The sequence below is a fragment of the Notothenia rossii genome (genome assembly GCF_949606895.1).
Source record: "Notothenia rossii genome assembly, chromosome: 4".
Taxonomy (NCBI): Eukaryota; Metazoa; Chordata; class Actinopteri; order Perciformes; family Nototheniidae; genus Notothenia; species Notothenia rossii.
The window spans coordinates 10629640-10649592 of record NC_136902.1 but is presented as its reverse complement, the minus strand read 5'-3'; the positions used below and the strand labels follow the sequence as shown (position 1 = coordinate 10649592).

Genomic DNA, 19953 nt, shown 5'->3' with positions numbered 1-19953 from the left:
CAGACTGCTACATTAATACAAAGCTGTGCACTGTTGTTTTGTATTTAAAAAAATGTATGATTCATTTCACTACTTGAATCTTAATGGTTTTATGTTTTGAATAATTGTACTTTTAAGAAGTCTGACCCTACAGTTAAGGAACACATTTCTGTACAACTGATGACATTTCCATCAGCTCACCTTTGTGTTTAGAGCAAATAATGAAATGTTGCAAGTTAAAGCAACAGGGTGAACATTTTCAGCAGAAAACTATACAGAGTTTCACTTTTACGTTTATACTTTAGGGAGATTATTGATTTGTGTTATTTAAAGCAATAAGAATATACAGAATGGTCAATCGTGCAATAAAATATTTGAAACAGAACGAGCCGAAATGTATTTTTAGTTTTTGAAAAAGGATTGCCATGAATTTGAAATCACATTCATGTCGTCCTCAGGATGATTTGAACATTGAAAACTCTTGCCATCATTTATACAATTTTCAAAGTGATTTGGTTCATGACTAACATGTTGTTGTCTGCAGCAGACTGCAGCTGTCCAACTGACCGTCTTTGGTTTCACTGGAAAGATTTTAAACAGGTCCCTATAATGATCATTCAGAAAATTCCTAAATTGGGATCAATAAAGTCAATCTTATCTTATCTAAATGTGCTCCACAGGTGTGAACACCGGAGGGCATTCAGAAAACGATTGATCCTCAGGGTCTTAAGAAGGTACTGACCAAATGTAAAATTGATCAGATAAGCAGGCGCTTTTTAAAGTAAGGCAAGGGAAGGCAAGTTTATTTATATAAGGAGCCTTAAAATGACTAAAATGCACTCTGAAAATTACACTTTTCCATATGTCTAACATTATAAAGATTATTATGAAGAAATATTCATTTAAAAACACATTCAATACATTAAAATCAATGCTTTTTAGTCATACTTCACTTTCTGAAAGTCATCACCATCTCGGATGGCTTTCTTTTTAAATATATCAAAAGTTGAATTTCTTTTACATGACATGTATTGTCCATCTGTGTGTCTCTGTGCAGGAAAGTTTACCATCCAACACGTCAATTCACCTTTTTAGAAGATGAGAAAACCTATAATTTAGGTTTTATTTAAAAGGCATGGTCTACTGTCCCAACTTAATCACTTGCTACTTTACAGTTGGAAAAAACATGAATAAAAGTTGTTTTTAACAGCATCTGTCTTCGTTGAACCTTGCTAGGACATTGGTGGAAATCCCCCAAAGTAGGGACCCCACCTACTTTCAGTTTCATTCTGAGCTTTTTTTAAAAACTATAGCTTCATACTTTCACTTCACTTACACTCATTTATACTTTTGCTGTTTATTGTGTGCAGAATAATAATAATGTTTACATAATATAACATATATTTGTATTACCATTGCTAACATTATGTTTCCTGTTGAGGTGGTTCCCACAAAGAAACACTATCTCTAATCTGCAGCCAACATTTCCTCTTTGTTTTTCAGAGAGAATAATAAACCGTGAGGATGGCAGGTACGCAACATCCTCTTTAAGTGCATTCTTCACTCGAAGAAATATACTATATTTAGGATTAACAGTTAGTTTATTTCTGACTTTAGTCAAACAAAGAACATTGCATTTCATTGGAAACATTCAAATTAATAAGTCTATCAATCTTAAGATCTTTAAATCAAATAACTTGTTTTCCTGTGACTTTATGGAGTTTGAAAGATGAACTTGCCTTAATACGTAAATAAAGAATTACTCTGTCTTTCTCAATAGTTCTCAGTCAAATGTCGTTTTTACTCCAAAAAGCGTTGTTAATATTTGTAAAAATGTTGTAACACTAAGAGCATAAAGAGCATCTGAATTTATATTTGAATATGTGTTTCATCTATAAAAAACTAAAGATTAAATGGATGTCTCTTTGCTCATGCAGTTTTGAGAGGGAGTGCTGCAATTTCAAAGGATTCACCTGGAATAGAGGAGATGATCGACATCTTTGACCGGCCTGGTGGCGCCTCTGCTGAAGGTACCTATGCAGGTACCAACACTTATGCAGTTGGACTTGAGAATAAACCTGGTAAACGTATCCCCAAGGCCGGAGCCACAGCATCTGCAGGAGTGGGTCGTGCAGTAGCGGAATGGAGCGTTTTTGATGCTGAGGCCAAAGGGCCCAATGCCAGCGCCGCAGTAGGAGCCTCTGTGGGACAACTTATCAATTTTAAGAGAAATTATAAATAAGCCAAAAGAAGAAAACGTTTTTTTTATTATTGGACTTGATCAAAAAAAAGCCTTCGACTATTTATCCAGAGATTACTTATGGTCGGTGATGAAGGCCTACGGATTTCCTGAAGCCTTCATAAACATGATTAAGTGTCTGTATTTCAAATCTTTTGTATGTGTAAATGTAAACGGTGTGTTGACAAATGCATTTCATGTTGAGAGAGGGGTTACGCAGGGGTGCCCTCTAAGTGCAGCTCTGTACGTGCTAGCCATAAGTCCATTAATTAAAATAATAAACAATGACAGGTTCATATCAGGAACACCAGTTGGCCATGCGCCCAAAATAACTGCCATCGCCTATGCAGACGATGTTACTGTTATAATAAAAAACCAACAGGAAATGGATGTTCTAACAAACCACCTAAACCTATATGAATTGGCATCAGGAGCTAAATTAAACCACAGCAAAACTGAAGGTGTTTGGATCGGCACCGACGATGCCAAATGCGACATAAACATTCAAGTGAAAAAAGAAATTAAAATACTTGGAATAAGTATTTTTAGAGACAACTGTGCTGAACTCAATTGGGAGAACAAAGTAAGTGAAGTCAAAGAACAAGTTAAACACTGGGAGAATAAAAATACAAATTATAAATCAAGAATAAACATAATAAAATCATTCATACTTAGCAAGATCCTTTTTCTAGAAAACATCTTCTCCCCACCAGCCCAAATAATCATGCAATTAAACAAACAGTGTGTCAATTTGGTGTGGGGTACAACAAGGGAGGTTGCTAAACGTAATTTGTTATTTAAAAGTAGGGACTAGGCCTGGGAGCCATAGACCATGGGCTTTAAACTAAAAATTACTTTTGTAAAAAAATATCTCAGCTGCAATCAATAGGACTGCACCTTGGGTTGATGATGGAGAAATGGGATGGAAGAAAAGAAGAGGCAGAGCTAGTCCATATTACAAGTTAGTTTATGGTGACTTCACAACTGAAGTTCAGCATTTAGGGATTGATTGGATTGGACTACCGAATAGAGTAATTTTTAAAATGATAAACGATTTCAAATATGGAGGTGTTATAACATACAAAAACCTAACACCTGACGAAGGTAACGAAGTCTTGAAATTAGTGAAAAGTAAACAGTTATCGGAAAGCATGAGAGACGTGAGGTGGCTGATATCAGTCAACAGACTTGCGGTCAGAGCTGTGGTTTCATGGAGCTGCTATGTGAAAACTAGAACATGCCCCATGATTAACTGTGAGGAGGACAAGACTTTACAGCACCTCCTCATGGACTGGTGCAGAGCCCAGGATGAGTGGTCGCTCCTACGGGGCATCGGCTTGGAGTTCAATGTAAATTATATCTCAATCATGTATTGTATTCTGGATGAGGGGATGGACAATAAACACAGGGACCTTTTTCAGCTGGTAATTTGTATAACATGTATGAAGATCTGGAAGATAAGGTGCAAGATGAAACTAAATCAGACGATCATAAACAGTGGCACCATCGTGAAACAGGTTATCACTGAACTAAAGAGAAGAAAAACCCTGGACAAATCCCAGACTCAGCCATGGGCATTTTGAGTCTGTGACCGAACTGAGTCTCATTGGAACATAAACGTGCTCTCTTTATGTTATTTATATATTTATTCTTTGTGTGTTATATGTATAATTAATGTAACATTTGTATATCATGTATGGCCCAAATAATCTAAAATAAAGTAAAAAAAAAAAAAAAAAGGAAGACCGGAGGAAAGGCCCGAGCCAAGGCTAAGAAAAAAAAAAAGTAGGAGCCGCTGCAGGGACTCTCAGTGCTTCAGCCTTCGCCAGAGCAGAACTGGGCAGTGCTTCAGCTTCTGCTGGTCCTTTGAAAGCAACAGTCTGTCTGTCACATAGGTCTGTCAGTAAATACCGGTGTCACTGTTGGTCCTACACATGTAGAGGCCAAGGTGCCTCTTGGCAGTAAAACGGGCGTTTATCTGTTAGGCACTGGGTTTGAATTGAATTTTTGGTAGAATGTGTTGACAAGTTTATAAAAAATGCATCTCTTTTTGATTGTGCTCTCTGTTCCAATTATTCGACGCAAATATAATTTAAACTTGAATGTGGAAACGTATGACTTCACTGCAGATGAATTTTTTTTAATAAAAGATGTGTACTGCTTTAATATAACAAAGAGTGAAATAATAGTGAGATTATAGAAAATGAACTGAAAATACAGTGCAACATGATTATTGTTGTATAAATCTATAAAGCTATAATGTTATTGTAAAACAACACATATTTAAGGGAATACTTTGCTCAATGAGACAAAAATCTAAAGTAAGTCAGTGAAATGTATTTTTTAATTGATTTCAGCCAACACTTTTTTCTATAAAAAAAGAATTTGAAGCTTTGTCATACAGTATGTCATCATCTGGAAATAGTGCAGATAATTAGCAGAAATATGTAAATGCAGTATATGCTGCAGACTGCTACATTAATACAAAGCTGTGCACTGTTGTTTTGTATTTAAAGTTTTTTATGATTCATTTCACTACTTGAATCTTAATGGTTTTATGTTTTGAATAATTGTACTTTTAAGAAGTCTGACCCTACAGTTAAGGAACACATTTCTGTACAACTGATGACATTTCCATCAGCTCACCTTTGTGTTTAGAGCAAATAATGAAATGTTGCAAGCTAAAGCAACAGGGATAGGATATTGGTGGAAATCCCCCAAAGTAGGGACCCCACCTACTTTCAGTTTCATTCTGAGCTCTTTTAAAAAACAATAGCTTCATACTTTCACTTCACTTCTCACTTACACTCATTTATACTTTTGCTGTTTATTGTGTGCAGAATAATAATAATAATGTTTACATAATATAACATATCTTTTTATTACCATTGCTAACATTATTTTTCCAGTTGAGGTGGTTCCCACAAAGAAACACTATCTCTAATCTGCAGCCAACATTTCCTCTTTGTTTTTTTCAGAGAGAATAATAAACCGTGAGGATGCCAGGTACGCAACATCCTCTTTAAGTGCATTCTTCACTCGAATAAATATACTATATTTAGGATTAACAGTTAGTTGATTTCTGACTTTAGTCAAACAAAGAACATTGCATTTCATTTGAGACATACAATTAATAAATCTAACAATCTGGAGATTTTTAAATAAAATAACTTGTTTTCCTGTGACTTTGTGGAGTTTGAAAGATTAACTTGCCTTAATACGTAAACAACGAATCATTGTGTCTTTTTCAATAGTTCTCAGTCAAATGTAGTTTTTACTCCAAAAAGCTATGACAGTATGTCCAATTTTAAAAGTGTTATGCTCTCGAAATAAAATAAATTCTTATGAAGGAAAACATCTTCTTGCTTTACTAACATAGATTATTTTTCTTCTTTTGCAGAACTTTTAATATACTAACCTTATGTCCATGTGTTTCTGTTTGGGTGATAGATTGGTCTATTACAGAGAGTTTTAATTAATGATAATACATTTCATAGTGTGTCTTTGGGGGACACATATATGACACTACAGAAAGTATTACAGAAATAAACTGGAATTAATTGACATTTTAAATTATTAATATATACACAAAAAGTGTTAACAAATATCCGACATTCAAATTCCTATTTTAAATCAACATTGATTTGCACACTTAATAAAGATCATTTGTGTGGAATTCTCAGTTCATAGGACTGAGCGAGTATGGCCAAAGTATGTGAGTAAATCTCACTGTAAACTATCACCAAATTCTGTGTTATTATGACCGATCATAACTCAGCCTCACACACACACACACACACACACACACACACACACACACACACACACACACACACACACACACACACACACACACACACACACACACACACACACACACACACACACACACACACACACACACACACACACACACACAAACCAACACATTTAGCATTGTTTAAGAAAACCAGACCCATTCTGTTACACGGATAACATGTTATTTGTTGTTGAACGTGTATCGGCCTTGGAGCTGCAGCACCGCCCGGGCTCCAGAGAGTCTACAAGTGCACGGAGGAGAAATGTTTGCTTTCACTTTTAGTTTACTGTAACTGTGGGTGCTGCAAAAAAGTACCTTTGAAAAAAAGGTTTCACTTCAACAGTTTATTTTAACAATCATATCACACTCTTATTTCTTGGTTTTTCAGCTTCCGTTCACTGGAAAAAAATGTAAACAGGTCCCTGGCTATAATGATCATTTTAAGGTTAATATTAATATTTAGTGTCTCTACTGTGACATGTCTCCATGCTGTAATGTTCAGAAAGCTCTATCTTTCTCATAATGCCTGTGCTGCAGCACCTCTTTTCACCCTCTGTCTGAAACCAGAGCCGTCTGCTCTGATTGTTTAGCTGGCTGGCTCTGTTGTGATTGGTCAAGCGCTTAGAGATGTTCCGCCCCTAAGCCTATCACATACAATGCGTATAAAAGTATAAAAGCACCCGTGTTACATAATAACCAATAACTTACCATAGCCACTAACATCTGAATGTAACTTATTTTATTTGTGTTGTTCATTCATATCTTATTTTACCTTAACATTTATTTATTTATGCCTTTTTTTTTATCTCTCCAGTTTTAAAGGATATTTTTGGTTACTTTCCTATAATATACATTGGAATGATTTCAAACCTGTTTATCCCAATAATTATAAAGGAGTGCCTTGGAAATATGTGTTTACATAAATTGTGACCAAACCGTTTTAACTTAGACTAAAGTTAACTATCAAACACTTAGAGTCCTTTACCTCACTGAGCTGTAGTTATCAGCCTCTCAGTCTGACTGGAGAGGACTCTCCCTCCACATGATTGTAGAAACATCTTCTTCTTATATCCGTTAGAGCAGATTTCGCTTCGGGCCGAACCACGCCCCTTAGCTGTGATATAATGAGCATATACCACGGCCTGTCGTGAGCTATTGCTTAATTATAAAACGGTTACCAAGTGTGGCAATATGAAAGAAAAATACACACTCTAATTTAAATACTTTTTATTAGTAAATAATTATGTTCAAAATGAAATAGTCCCTCCGTTGCCTTCTGCACAAAACATAGTGCAAGGTGGTTGCTATGCAACAAAACTAACAGCAAGCGAACATATTAGACAGAGAGCGTTGATCCATTATTTGGCTGTTTATTTACATTAATGTGTATGTTGCTGTTTATTGTGCATCCACTGAAAAACTATCCAGCATCAGTAGCATGGCTTACGTGGTCACTTGTATAGGTTGAGGTTGTTCGAGGCTGTTGCTTGGCGTGGCGAGAATATTGCTCCACTTTCTCCGGTCCCCGAGATTGGGCTTCCATTAGCTCTGGAGAGAGCTTTCGCACCTGTGGCCACTAACGGTCATAATTTCTCTGCTTTGTTTCAAGACCCGCATCAGAAAGCTTTTGAATGGTGGTACTTTTCCAGTTGGTCTACCTGCTCTTCACGTAGCTCTGCATGTCGTAGTTTAGGTGCTTTTTTTTCTGGAGATAGGCACTGCTCAATCCACTCATCCATACTATAGTAAGACCCCCCCGGATGTCGAAGTTAATCTTAAATGTTTCCATTTTATGCTTTGTAAGTTTGTTTCGTAACGGAAGAAATTTAAATATATTTATAAAACTGACAAGTCAAATCAAGCAATCTGATTGGTCGATAGCGTTTTTGCGGACCTATTTGATTACAGATTTGAAAACATCGTTGCTTACTTTAAAAGTAGCACAATTCATTATGTTAAACCTTCAAAAGTATCTAGATATCCCTGCCCTAATGCCAAAGGAACTGCACACTGAATATGTTTTGCCGTTTGATGTCTATGTCCAGACCGCTGCGTCAAAAAGGAGGGCTTCTGCCCCGTTTTTTCTCCGCTGCCTTCTTGTTCCAGTATACTGTTTTTCTCAGACGCGGAGGGATACTGACTTGTTGTGAAAAGCAACTTACAATTCTACCCGTGGTATACGCTCAGTATATCACGGCTAAGAACCAATCAGATTGCTTGATTTGACTTGTCTGTTTTATAAATGGTTTTATATATGTTTAATACATGTTTAATCGTGTTTTATGCCGTTTGCCTAGACTTGATAAGTCACTCGTAAAACACAGGAAGTATGGAAACTAAGAGCTCTATATGTGGTAAATTGTACAGCTAATATAACACAACACAGTTGTATTTCCTTTAACTGGTGGATATCAGTGCTTGAATTAGGCCGGTACTCACCGGTACGCAGTACCGGCACTTCTGATTTTTACCCATGTGGTACCGGCACTTCTTACTGAGTACCGGCAAAATGCCGGTACTCAGCCGCCGGCCGCCTGCGGCACGTCATGACGGCCCGGACTGGCCATCGGGGGGACCGGGAGGTTTCCCAATGGCCTGGCCTGTTAAGTGGCCTGCTGGCCTGAGGATTTTTTTTATACGTATATATTGTGAACGCAACGCAGCGCAACTGTGGGTCTGACTCTGCCTCACAGAGGATGACTGGCTGTCTACATGACGTGGCCTGCCGACATTGCCACTTTCATACAGATCATACTAATGCCCCCGATTGGTCTCTGTGTGTCATTCAAGCTCGGGAGGGTGTGTGTTGGTGTATGTGTGGCGCGAGCGAGCGAGAAAGCGCGCGCACCGGTTACGCGTATTGTTGTTAGCATCTGGTGCTAGCTAGCTGCGCTAACGGATATAAGGAGCTGTTTCAACAACAAGGTGGAGGGAGAGTCCTTTGCTGTCAGACTGAGAGGCTGATAACTACAGCTCTGGTGAGGTAAATTACTCTCTGAGTGTTTAGATAGTTAACTTAGTTTAAGTTATCTCAGTGGGTCTCAAACGGTTCGGTCACCATTTATGTAAACACATATTTCCATTTGAGGGGGTAGTGATTAGTAAAATATGCATGAATAATACAAACAAAATGTTAACTAGGTGAAAAAAGGTAAGATAAACTTGTTGAGAGCTAAAACTAGTCTTTGCTGTTGCCTCAAAGAGGAGCAGGGGGGAGAGGAGGGAGACAGGAGAGGCCGATTCAGGAGCCCAGACACACTCACAACTATAAATGAACCAAAAACAAATAAATAAACAAGTTTCAATGTTTTTTCATATTGGATATTGTATGTTATTGGTTATGGCCATGTACTTATGATTTTATGATTATTTAAATGTATACATTTTTGTTTCATATGGGTGTAGTCTCTTTATTTCCCCCTCAAAATGCACCAGATTGATGCATTTAAGTCCAACATTTAAAAAATAAATCTTAACGGGGGAGCATGCCCCCGGACCCCCCTATAAGATTTGAGGCCCGGCCCCACTGTTCCCAAATAGATTTGCAAATGTTTTTAAATAGTAACCCATCTCCATATGTTTCTTTTTGGGTAGTAGATTTAAACTAGAGGGCTATCACTTTGTGCAGCAACACTATTGACAAATAAATCCAGCAAAATGGCACAAAAAACTGGTAGTGGTCTCAGGGACGAGGAGTAATTTAACCAGCCAGTAGGAGTCAAGCTTTACTTTCTTTTATATCCATAAAGAAAAAGTAAATCTGTTTACAGTTGTTTCATTATGGATGTTGAGAGGTATCCATATATCTCTTCATTGTGCTCTCAAAGTGCACCAGATTGATGCATCTAACTTCAATATTTAAAAGAAAGAATTCCCGGAGGAGTATGCCCCCGGACCCCCCTAGACTAGAGGGTGTCAGGTCCACTCCCCACTTATAAAAATAGCACTTTACCACTGCACCCCCTCTAATCTCAGATGCACCCTGAGTCATTTTGTTTAAGTACAGTGAGCCTTTCTAAAATATACAGAAAAGAGACAAACCCACCAGCATTATAGGATATACTATGACTTTGTGCCAAATACTTGTTCCTGATTTAGAGTACTGGCACCTTTTTTATTCCAATTCAAGCACTGCAGAGTTGCTGCGGAGGGGGGGGGGGGGGGACAGGCTGCAGTGGAGACTCTGCGAACAGCTTATCGACAGCTGGGACACAAACCACCAAATACAAAAACATGGGCTAATTCAGATCCAGTCGTCATGACTCCACTCCGGAGGGAATCCACGATCATTTCTTACAGTTTCTCATCGAGGGGGGGTCTCGTGTCCCCGGTACAAACACACTGCCTGAGGAAGGCTATGTGTATTTTTTTTGTCATTAACCTTTTTCGGACCACTTACTTACTGACCTCCATGCTGCTACTCTGGTTCAAACTGCATCCACCAAACAATATGATTTATCTCAACCTCCCCAAAATAACCAAAATCTATAGGTTACTTACATAACCCCAGTTCTCAGAGTAACATGAAGTGAAATGTCTCACTATGGGATGAGCCTCAACGCGTATGCAAACAGAAGCATCAATCTCATTACGCCAATCCTGATTGGCTGGTGATCTTGACGTCTACGTCAGGGAATCCACCCACCCTATAAGTAGCTTGCGCTACGACTCAGCGTCATTCAAAATAAGCACCTCTTCTCGCTTCGCCTTAGCAAGAAGGGCCATCTGGTGAGACATCTCACTTCATGTTACTATGAGAACTGGGGTTACGGGGTCCAGTCTGAGGGCAGCTACCCAGCGCTGAAACTCCTTCATGTGTAAGCCTCCCAGTCGTACCACCAGGATGGCTGACGCCATGAACCCCAGTAACTGCAGACATGATCTGAAGAGAAAATATTTGCGTAGCCGGAAATGAGCGAGGCAAGCTCTGAAGGCTTTCACTCTTTCTGCTGACAGGCGGGCTGTAAAGGGCACCGAATTCAGGTGTAGGCTCAGGAAGAGTACAGTCTGGGTTGGGGACAACATGCTCTTTTCTGTGTTTATTACGAAACGCAGATCGAGTAGGTGTTTTACGAGGACATTCGTCTGCGTAATAGCCTCTTGCTCCGACTTTGCGAGAAGCAGCCAGTCGTCCAGATAAGTTGCCAAGCGAATACCCTGTTGTCTTAACGGGGCTATCGCGGCTTCTGTACACCGTACAAACACTCGCGGGCTGAGAGACAGACCGAAGGGAAGGACTCTGTACTCGTAACAGACACCCTGAAAAGCGAACCTCAGATATTTCCTGTGTGGGTAATACTGGGATATGGAAATACGCATCTTTCAGGTCGACTGATGTGAACCAGTCGTTCTGGCGCACGAGACGCAACAGAGATGTGTGAGTGAGCATTCTGAATTTGTATCTTTTGAGATATTTGGTCAGAGCTCTCAAATCTAGTATAGGCCGAATTCCGTTCCCTCCTCATTTGGGAACGAGGAAATACTTGGAATAAAAGCCGCTCTGACTCTGTTCGGCGAGTATTATCGATATAGCCTTCTTTTCTAGTAGCGAGAAAATGTCTTGCTCTAGAATATGGGCCGACTCTCCCCGGGCTTGTGAATACAGAATGCCCGAGAAGCGAGGGGGGGGGGGGGGGGGGGTGACAGCGAATTGGAGCCTGTAGCCCCGTGTTACTGTCTTGAAAACCCAAGCATCTGTGAGCATCTTCCACTTTTCGCTCCTTAAAGCGAGCAGAGATGTCACATCTCTGTCGTCTGCCCTCTGTGTCTTTATTTGTTGTGTTATGGGGCCCTCTAGTGTCTGAACACGGTGGTACACCAGGTTGACAACGCCGGCCGACACTGCGCATGCGCGTGGCGGTGGTGCCTTAACAATCCCGTCTAATGTCCGCCTTATGAGAGAGGCCGTAGCCGCTCTCAAAAGAGGGGTAGAGCGACAGACTGTTTACTGTTTTTATTGTTTTTCTTTTAATTTTTATTGACTGTGCCCTTGGCTTCAAGCCTGGAAACGACAGTGGAAAACGATTTATTCGGAAACAATAATGATGACATGTGTTTGTGTGACTTAAACAGGCAGCGGAACTTGCTGTCTTTGATGTTAAGTCCATTTCCCTTATGGCGCGAACTTGAGGATGACGTTCTGGCATCACTCGAGGCGGCGGGAAGATGGGGGCATGATGGCACCCCGAAAACACATGAGCATCTAACACTGGAACGTGTTCTGGAGCTGGGGAACAGGAAACTTCCAGCTCTCTCGTCGAGGAGAGGAGGCTGTCAGGCCGCCCGCTTCTTCTTCCTCGCCTGGTGGCTGAAAACCTGGGTCGGCTGTGCCTGAGCGGCAGCTGCTGGAACCGGAGATCTTCTTGGCCAGCTCACCCTCGCCTCGTGCCTGGGCTGGGGACCCGGGACGGGCTGCTGCTTCGGTATCTTGAACCGGGCAGGACGTGAGGCAGCTTGAGTGAAGGCCTGCCGCGGGATCGTTGAAGGTGGCGGCTGGACCCTTCGGGGGAGACAGAGTTGGAGAGCCTCGTCTTCCTTCTTTTTTGATTCGCATCTCAGCTGCATCGAAGCTAGAGCGGAGCCAAATATGCCCTCGGGAACAATAGGCTGTCCAGAACATCCTCTTGTTCCCGGTCTGGAAGGTTGGTCAGGTTGAGCCACCTGGCTCTCTCCTGGACCACCATAATTCCCAGTGCTTTGCCCGTGGCTTGGACTGCACAGCGCTGCACACGGAGGCAAATGTCCATGATCGCTGCGATCTCGTCCCACCCGGCAGGCTCAGGTTTGCTCGACAAGTCTTCGCAGAGCTTCGCCTGGTAGGCGGTCAGCAGCGAGGAGACGTTGAGTACCCTGGCGGACAAGCTGTGGCTTTATAGGCCCGTTCGGTCATCGCTGACTGAAAACGGTCTGCCTTTGCCGGTAGCGTGGGGTTCCTGCTCGGTGTCAAAGCCAGCCTCGGTTGGAGGTGGGCTGCCACCAGCAGTTCCATGGGCGGCCTGCAAGCCTCTCCGTACCATCACAGTCCAGGGAGGAGGCACCCTGGATTGGGGCCTTGTTGCTGAAAGGGCGGTCTCTCCACGAGACCGACACCTCGTCCAGCATCTCTTGCTGCTTGGGGCAATTGCTTCCCCTCGTAGCGAGATCTGGAGGTCTCCTTGGCCACTTCAGGAAATGGGATGTCCAGCCTGGACGCAGCGCGTTGACACACGGCCTGCAAGTCCATACTTAGGCAGGGCGAAGCTGGTGTGCTTTCGCCCGGGAGAGCGGACATCGCTCCCGGCTTTACAGCCTGATCCGATGAAACAAAGATGTCATCCTCGGGCTCATCCGAGTCGGACAGGAGGAACTCAGAGGTATCCTCTTCTTCCTCCATATAGTCCAACTCCAGGACATCCTCCGTGGGTGCAACCATGGTGAGGTCCAGTTGGGAGCCCCAGCTTGACACAGCGCAGGGCTCCGCTCTCGCGGCTCTTGCCGCCACCGGACCCCAGCCTGACACAGCGCAGGGCTCCGGTTCAGCGGCTGCCGCTGTTATTGAGCCCCAGCCTGACACAGCGCGGGGCTCAATCTCTGCGGCGGACGCCACCATGTCTTGATTGCCGGCCGGCGAATCAGCGGACATGAGGGGGTCCTGTCCCGACAAGCTAGCTTGGCGTGCTAGCCGTCGGCGGAGGCTCTTAATGGTGAAGCGGGCACAATGCCCGCACGAGCCGGGGTTATCGATAGCCTCCTGGGCGTGTTCCAGCCCGAGGCAGGACGAGCAGACCTGGTGTGAGTCTCTGCCTGAGATCTTAAACCCGCAGCCGCATAGCCGAGCCTCTGAGTCCCTGACTCCTCTGGTGTGAGGGAGAGAAGGGTCCATCTTTATTCGCCGGGGTGTCGGCGTGGAGTGGACACGCTAGTAACAGGTACGTTACTGAGAAAAAAATCCAACCTTGTCGTTAATCCGAAAGGAAAAAGCGACGGCGTAGATTTGATTCTTTAAAGAATATTAACTGGTGTGTTAATACCTTTTGTTTTAATCTCCGTCTCCTCTGGTGTGAGAGAGAAAAGAGAACGTCCTCGCTACCGTGGTGTCGGTGTGGAGGGAAGAAAAACTAGCAACAGGTATGTAACTAGCTTGAAGAAAAAATCAAACCTTACCGTAATTTCGAAAGAAAGAAACGGCGAGGCAGATTACAATATTAACTGGTGTGTTAATAATGTTCAGTCTTCTTGAAAAGCAAAAAAGTAACCGACAAGCGCCCGTCGACCGAATGTTAGCTTTGGGTTCAGTCTGTGGACCGTTAAGCTAGCCTGGCTACTGATAATTCGAGATGTGCTCTGAAGCGAGAAGAGGTGTTTGAATGACGCTGCGTCGTAGCGCAAGCTAATTATAGGGTGGGTGGATTCCCTGACGTAGACGTCAAGATCACCAGCCAATCAGGATTGGCGTAGTGAGATTGATGCTTCTGTTTGCATACGCGTTGAGGCACATCCTATAGTGAGACATCGAACGGAGTGTTATGAATGAGAACTGACTCGGTGTGAGATGGTTTTTTTTAGCTGTTCTGTCGTCATTTCCTGCGATCTTCTCCATGCAGTCAGTCAAAAATGAATGAATGAAAGGGCGTTTCTTTGACTATTTATAGTCAAATATGGGCGTTACGTGCCATACGCACTTTCCTCGCCGGTACGCAATGTTTGGTGAATCGGAAAGTGGCGGAAAATGTATGGACCTATTTTTCGGATTTCTACTACATAAGCAACCTTCCCACGTCAATCCTACGCACGGCGTTATACATGAGGCCCCAGGGCTGCACATAACTTGTGCGCAGGTGCGCATCCGCACCTCCGCCAAAAAAAGAGCACCGGGTCATTTGAAAAAAGGCGCATTTGCGTACCAACATTGAGAGAGAGGGAGAGAGAGAAGAGAGGAGAGAAAAGAGAGGAGAGAGTAGAGAGAAGAGAGAGAGAGAGAGAGAAAGAGAGAGAGAAAGAGAGAGAGAAAGATATTTGCGAGTTGCATAATGAACTCAGGGCCGGCCCGTCGCACTGGCTAGATGTTCGCCTAGGGCGCCAGATCTGTGGAGGCCCTGCGCTGGCAGTTCTGGGAGGGAAAAAAACATTTTTGACCGTTGGGGCTCATCCTAATTTTCGGCCTTGATGTAGCAATATTCATAATTAAGCAAATGTAACACCCTTTTCACCCCGGTTACACGTTTAGATAGTTAACTTTAGTCTAAGTTCAAATGGTTTGGTCACAATTTATGTAAACATATATTTCCAAGGCACTCCTTTATAATTATTGGGATAAACAGGTTTGAAATCATTCCAATGTATACTATTGGACAGTAACCAAAAATATCCTTTAAAACTGGAGAGATAAAAAAAAATGCATAAATAAATGTTAAGGTAAAATAAGATATGAATGAACAACACAAATACAATAAGTTAGATTAATTTGTTATTGGCTATGGTAGGTTATTGGTTATGTTCACATACTTATTTGATTACATCCACTTGTCTAAGATGACAACAGAGACTTTCGACCCAAAACCAGCTGTTGACCAGAGAGAAAGTAGCAGGCCTACATCATCATGTCTGACAGAGAGGAAGACAGTGAGGAGAACAGTGAGGAGAACAGTCAGGAGGGTAGTGATGACAGCTTGTAGGATTACAGGTCGTGCTAATGTTGTCTTGTGTTCACCTCTGCATGTGTGTTCTGTGTTCACCTCTGCATGTGTGTTCAGTGCCGTGTGTCTGGCAAATCAAGTCAAGACCCCCTCAAAAGTTACGGTTTATTTCATTTTAAAGATGAGCATCAAGCAACATCTCCAGGTGCTCCTTTGAGAACCAGGGCAAAACAGTTATGTGCACCCCTGGCTATATTGCTTTAAAAAAATGACCCTACATTGTGTTTTCAGGAATCATACTATGGCTGTTTGCTATCTGATTTATGCACTTATCTTTTTCAATATTTTTGATATCTGTGTTTCGGATGGTGGAGAGTTAATTATGACCCCCCACCTAATGTCCACTCACTTTCATTTTCAGCTCTTTATAAAGACATTGGTTTCTTTCTCTCAGTTCACTTCTTGCTCACTCGATGACACAGAGCTCCTTCACATCGAGCAGACTCCTTCGGGTAAGTTATCTATTTAGTAAAGTTTATTATGCAAACAACATGTATACATGCTTTATGTTAGGATTTATAGCTCATAATATAAACCAATTTGTGATTTATACGTTTGCTGTTTGCATCTAATTCAGAACTGATTACTACATTTGTTCATCTAATATCATATTTTAATTTCCATTACTAACATTATGTTTCCAGTTGAGGTGGTTCCCACAGAGAAACACGATCTCTAATCTGCTGCCAACATTTCCTGTTTCTTTTTCAGAGAGAACAATAAACCGTGAGGATGGCAGGTAAGCTACGCAACATCGTCTTTAAGTGCATTCTTCACTCGAAGAAATATACTATATTTAGAATTAACAGTTAGTTGATTTCTGACTTTAGTCAAACAAAGAACATTGCATTTCATTGGAAACATCAAATGAATAAGTCTATCTGGAGATCTTGTTTTCCTGTGACTTTGTGGAGTTTGAAAGATTAACTTGCTTTAATACGTAAATAACGAATCACTCTGTCTTTTTCAATAGTTCTCAGTCAAATGTAGTTTTTACTCCAAAAAGCTGTGTTAATATTTGTAAAAATGTTGTAACACTAAGAGCATAAAGAGCATCTGAATCTATATTTGAATATGTGTTTCATCTGTAAAAAACTAAAGATGAAATGGATGTCTCTTTGCTCATGCAGTTGTGAGAGGGAGTGCCACAATTTCAAATGATTCACCTGGAATAGAGGAGATGATCGACACCTTTGACCGGCCTGGCGGCACCTCTGCTGAAGGTACCTCAGGTACCAACAAGTATGCAGTTGGACTTGAGGATGAACCTGGTAAACAGATTTCTGACTTTAGTCAAACGAATGTGGCGAACTGATGTGTTTAAGTGTTAATCCTACTAAATTGGGTATTTAACCCGTCTGTTGTCTTCAGGTCAAATCTGACCGATTTACTACTTTCATCAATCATAACTGTTTTGTTTTACATTCGATTGTATTAAGGCTTTATGATATCCTTCACATCCTTTTTGAACATATCAAATTGCTGATCACCACTTTCATTGAATTTTGGATGATTTAGTCAACTTTGGTGTTCCGGGTCAAAAATGACCGCCATAAAGAAAAGGAATTAGTAACCATCCAGATCAGATAAACACACACACACACACACACACACACACACACACACACACACACACACACACACACACACACACACACACACACACACACACACACACACACACACACACACACACACACACAAACCCCACCCACACTCTAGATGTGTGTGTGTCCCTTGTGTACCCATCCCCCCACATGGATCACACCTGGCACACGCATTACATGTTCAGTGTCTATTCTTTGTATATTTACTGCAGTTTCTCATATATACCAGTAGTCTGATGCAATATTTACAGTTTGAAAGCGTGTTAAATGACATTTGGTGATGATTAATGGTTTTTGTGTTCATGTAATAGCAGTTAAAACAGGACCGTTCAAATTTGACCGCGAACACCAAAGTAAGGGGGGGAAACAAAGACAATAGGAGGGTTAAAAGGGGATAAAGGACCGATGTAACATTAAAAGTCTGTACAAGAAAAGAAACCGAAACTAAGGAGGGGTGAGGCCAGTTAATGGGGTGGCAGGCTTACAGTAAGTACCCTACCCACCACAGAGAGAGGAGGAGGCTCAGTCTATTAGTGCGCTGATCGTCTTCTCAAGGGAGCACAGGGTTGAGCTGCATTCAAGAGCACTACTCACTGCACAAAGAACATTGCATTTCATCGGAGACATACAATTAATTAATTCTGTTAATCTGGAGATTTTGAAATATTAAAAAAAATGCCTTGTGACTTTGTGGAGTTTGAAAGATGTACTTGCCTTAATACGTAAATAACTAATCACTCTTTCTTTTTCAATAGTTCTCAGTCAAATGTAGTTTTTACTTAAAAAGCTATGACGTGTTAATATTGTAAATGTTGTAACGCTAAGAGCATAAAGAGCATCTGAACTTATATTTGAATATGTGTTTCGTCTATATAACATAAAGATTAAATGCATGTCTCTTTGTTCATGCAGTTGTGAAAGCGGTAGTCAGCTCTTCCTGTGAAGCTGGAATATTGGAGATGATCGACACGTTTGACCGGCCTGGCAAAGCCTCTGCTAAAGGTGCCTATGCAGATACCGACACGTATGCAGTTGGACTTGAGAATAAACCTGGTAAACGTATCCCCAAGGCCGGAGCCACAGCATCTGCAGGAGTGGGTCATGCACAAGCTGAATGGAGCATTTTTGAAGCTGAGGCCAAAGGGCCCAATGCCAGTGCCGGAGCGGAGGCCTCTGCAGGGTCTCTCAGTGCTTCAGCCTTCGCCAGAGCAGGACTGGGCAGTGCTTCAGCCTCTGCTGGTCCTTTGAAAGCTACAGTCGGTCTGTCAGCAGACACCGGTATTGGTGTTGGTGCTGGTAGTCTAGAGGCAAAGGTGCTGGGAACAGGCTTCTCTGTTGGCCGTACAATGGGCATTTCTCTGTTCGGCACTGGGTTTGAATTTAATTTATGGTAGAATGTGTTGACAAGTTTATGACAAATGCATCTCTTTGTGATTTTGCTCTCTGTTCCAATTATTTGACGCAATTATAATTAAGACCTGCTTGTGCAAATGTATGACTTGTAGTGGCAATTTCTTATGTTACTTTATATGGTAAAGCCAAATGATTATATTATGCTTAGAAATTGTATTGGAGCAACTCGACCTGTTGAACCACAAGGGAGCATCCCGCCAAGGTCGTACCTGAAGAATCCGGCCCTCCCTAAGGGAGGATTGTAAGATAATAGTTTTCTGTAGTTGTCTTATCTTTTACTTCCTGCACAGCAATCAGTCCTCTATAAAACACACACACACATTATACCCTGTGTGCACTCCTGCAGACTACTCTATACTCTGTGAGACATGTACCTTCGAGGCGCCTCGAATAAAGAACTTAAAAGACAACGCTGCCTGCTTTCACCAGTTTATTATTGATTACTCTCATTGTACATCTTTACAGTATTGACGAGTTTAAAATATCCACAACAGACTTCACTGCAGATGAAGCATTGTTTAATAATATATGTGTACTGCTTTAATATAACATAAGCTAAATGTAATGTAATGTAATGAAAAACACTGATATAATAATGACATTAGGAACCTTTAGGAAACTACAGTGCAAATATGATTGTTCCTTTTCCTGCCAACAACATCATGTCACTGCCTTCCAGTCAACTTCATCTTGGCTTGCTGGCAATAAACTTCTCTGACACTCAAGCAATGTTTTTTTACTCCTTATAAATACTATACTGTTGCATAAACAATACAACTATAATGGTATTGTTAAACAATACATATTTAAAATAATATGCTTATTAAGACAAAAAGCAAAAGGAAATCAGTAACATCCTTTTTTGTTAACACGTTGCAACCGTCACTTACAGTATCTGTGTTGCAGTATATGACTCTCTTTATTAAAATAATATTGTAAATGTTATATGTAATCATCTTCAACTAGTATGGATAATTAGCAGGAGGATGTCAGTATAATATAAGAAGCAGACTTTGTTCACAAACTGTTGTGCTAGCTGTTAAAGAAATCCATACACAGCTTTGTGTTAATGTAAGCATTTAGTTTAGTATTGTTTTATTTGTTTACTTATCATATAGTAGTGATTTATTTGTAAAAGGTAAAATGCCAATTTAGGACCCTGAATTATTTCAAAGGTGTGATGATCAGATAATTCACCTGAAATCCAGACAGGCCAACTTCACATAATGCAGTCATAGCTTT

At 41.3% G+C, this 19953-nt stretch overlaps 2 protein-coding genes across 3 annotated transcripts in view; one reads left to right on the top strand and one right to left on the bottom strand.

Annotated features, from left to right (window-relative positions):
- Positions 1–19953, bottom strand: part of LOC307038153 (uncharacterized protein) — a 52468-nt gene that overhangs the window by 15163 nt on the left and 17352 nt on the right. The gene's annotated exons all lie outside the window — the stretch shown is intronic.
- On the top strand, positions 1478–19436 carry LOC307038299 (uncharacterized protein). Of its 2 annotated transcripts, XM_079679688.1 has the most exons (4): positions 16051–16143; positions 16403–16430; positions 16822–16962; positions 18211–19436. In XM_079679688.1, exons 2-4 carry the CDS (start codon positions 16424–16426, stop codon positions 18690–18692), a joined length of 630 nt encoding a protein of 209 aa, XP_079535814.1. In that variant the 5' UTR covers positions 16051–16143; positions 16403–16423; the 3' UTR covers positions 18693–19436. The 2 variants fall into 2 exon arrangements, with proteins under 2 accessions (XP_079535815.1, XP_079535814.1); XM_079679689.1 differs by lacking the exons at positions 16051–16143; positions 16403–16430 and adding an exon at positions 1478–1510.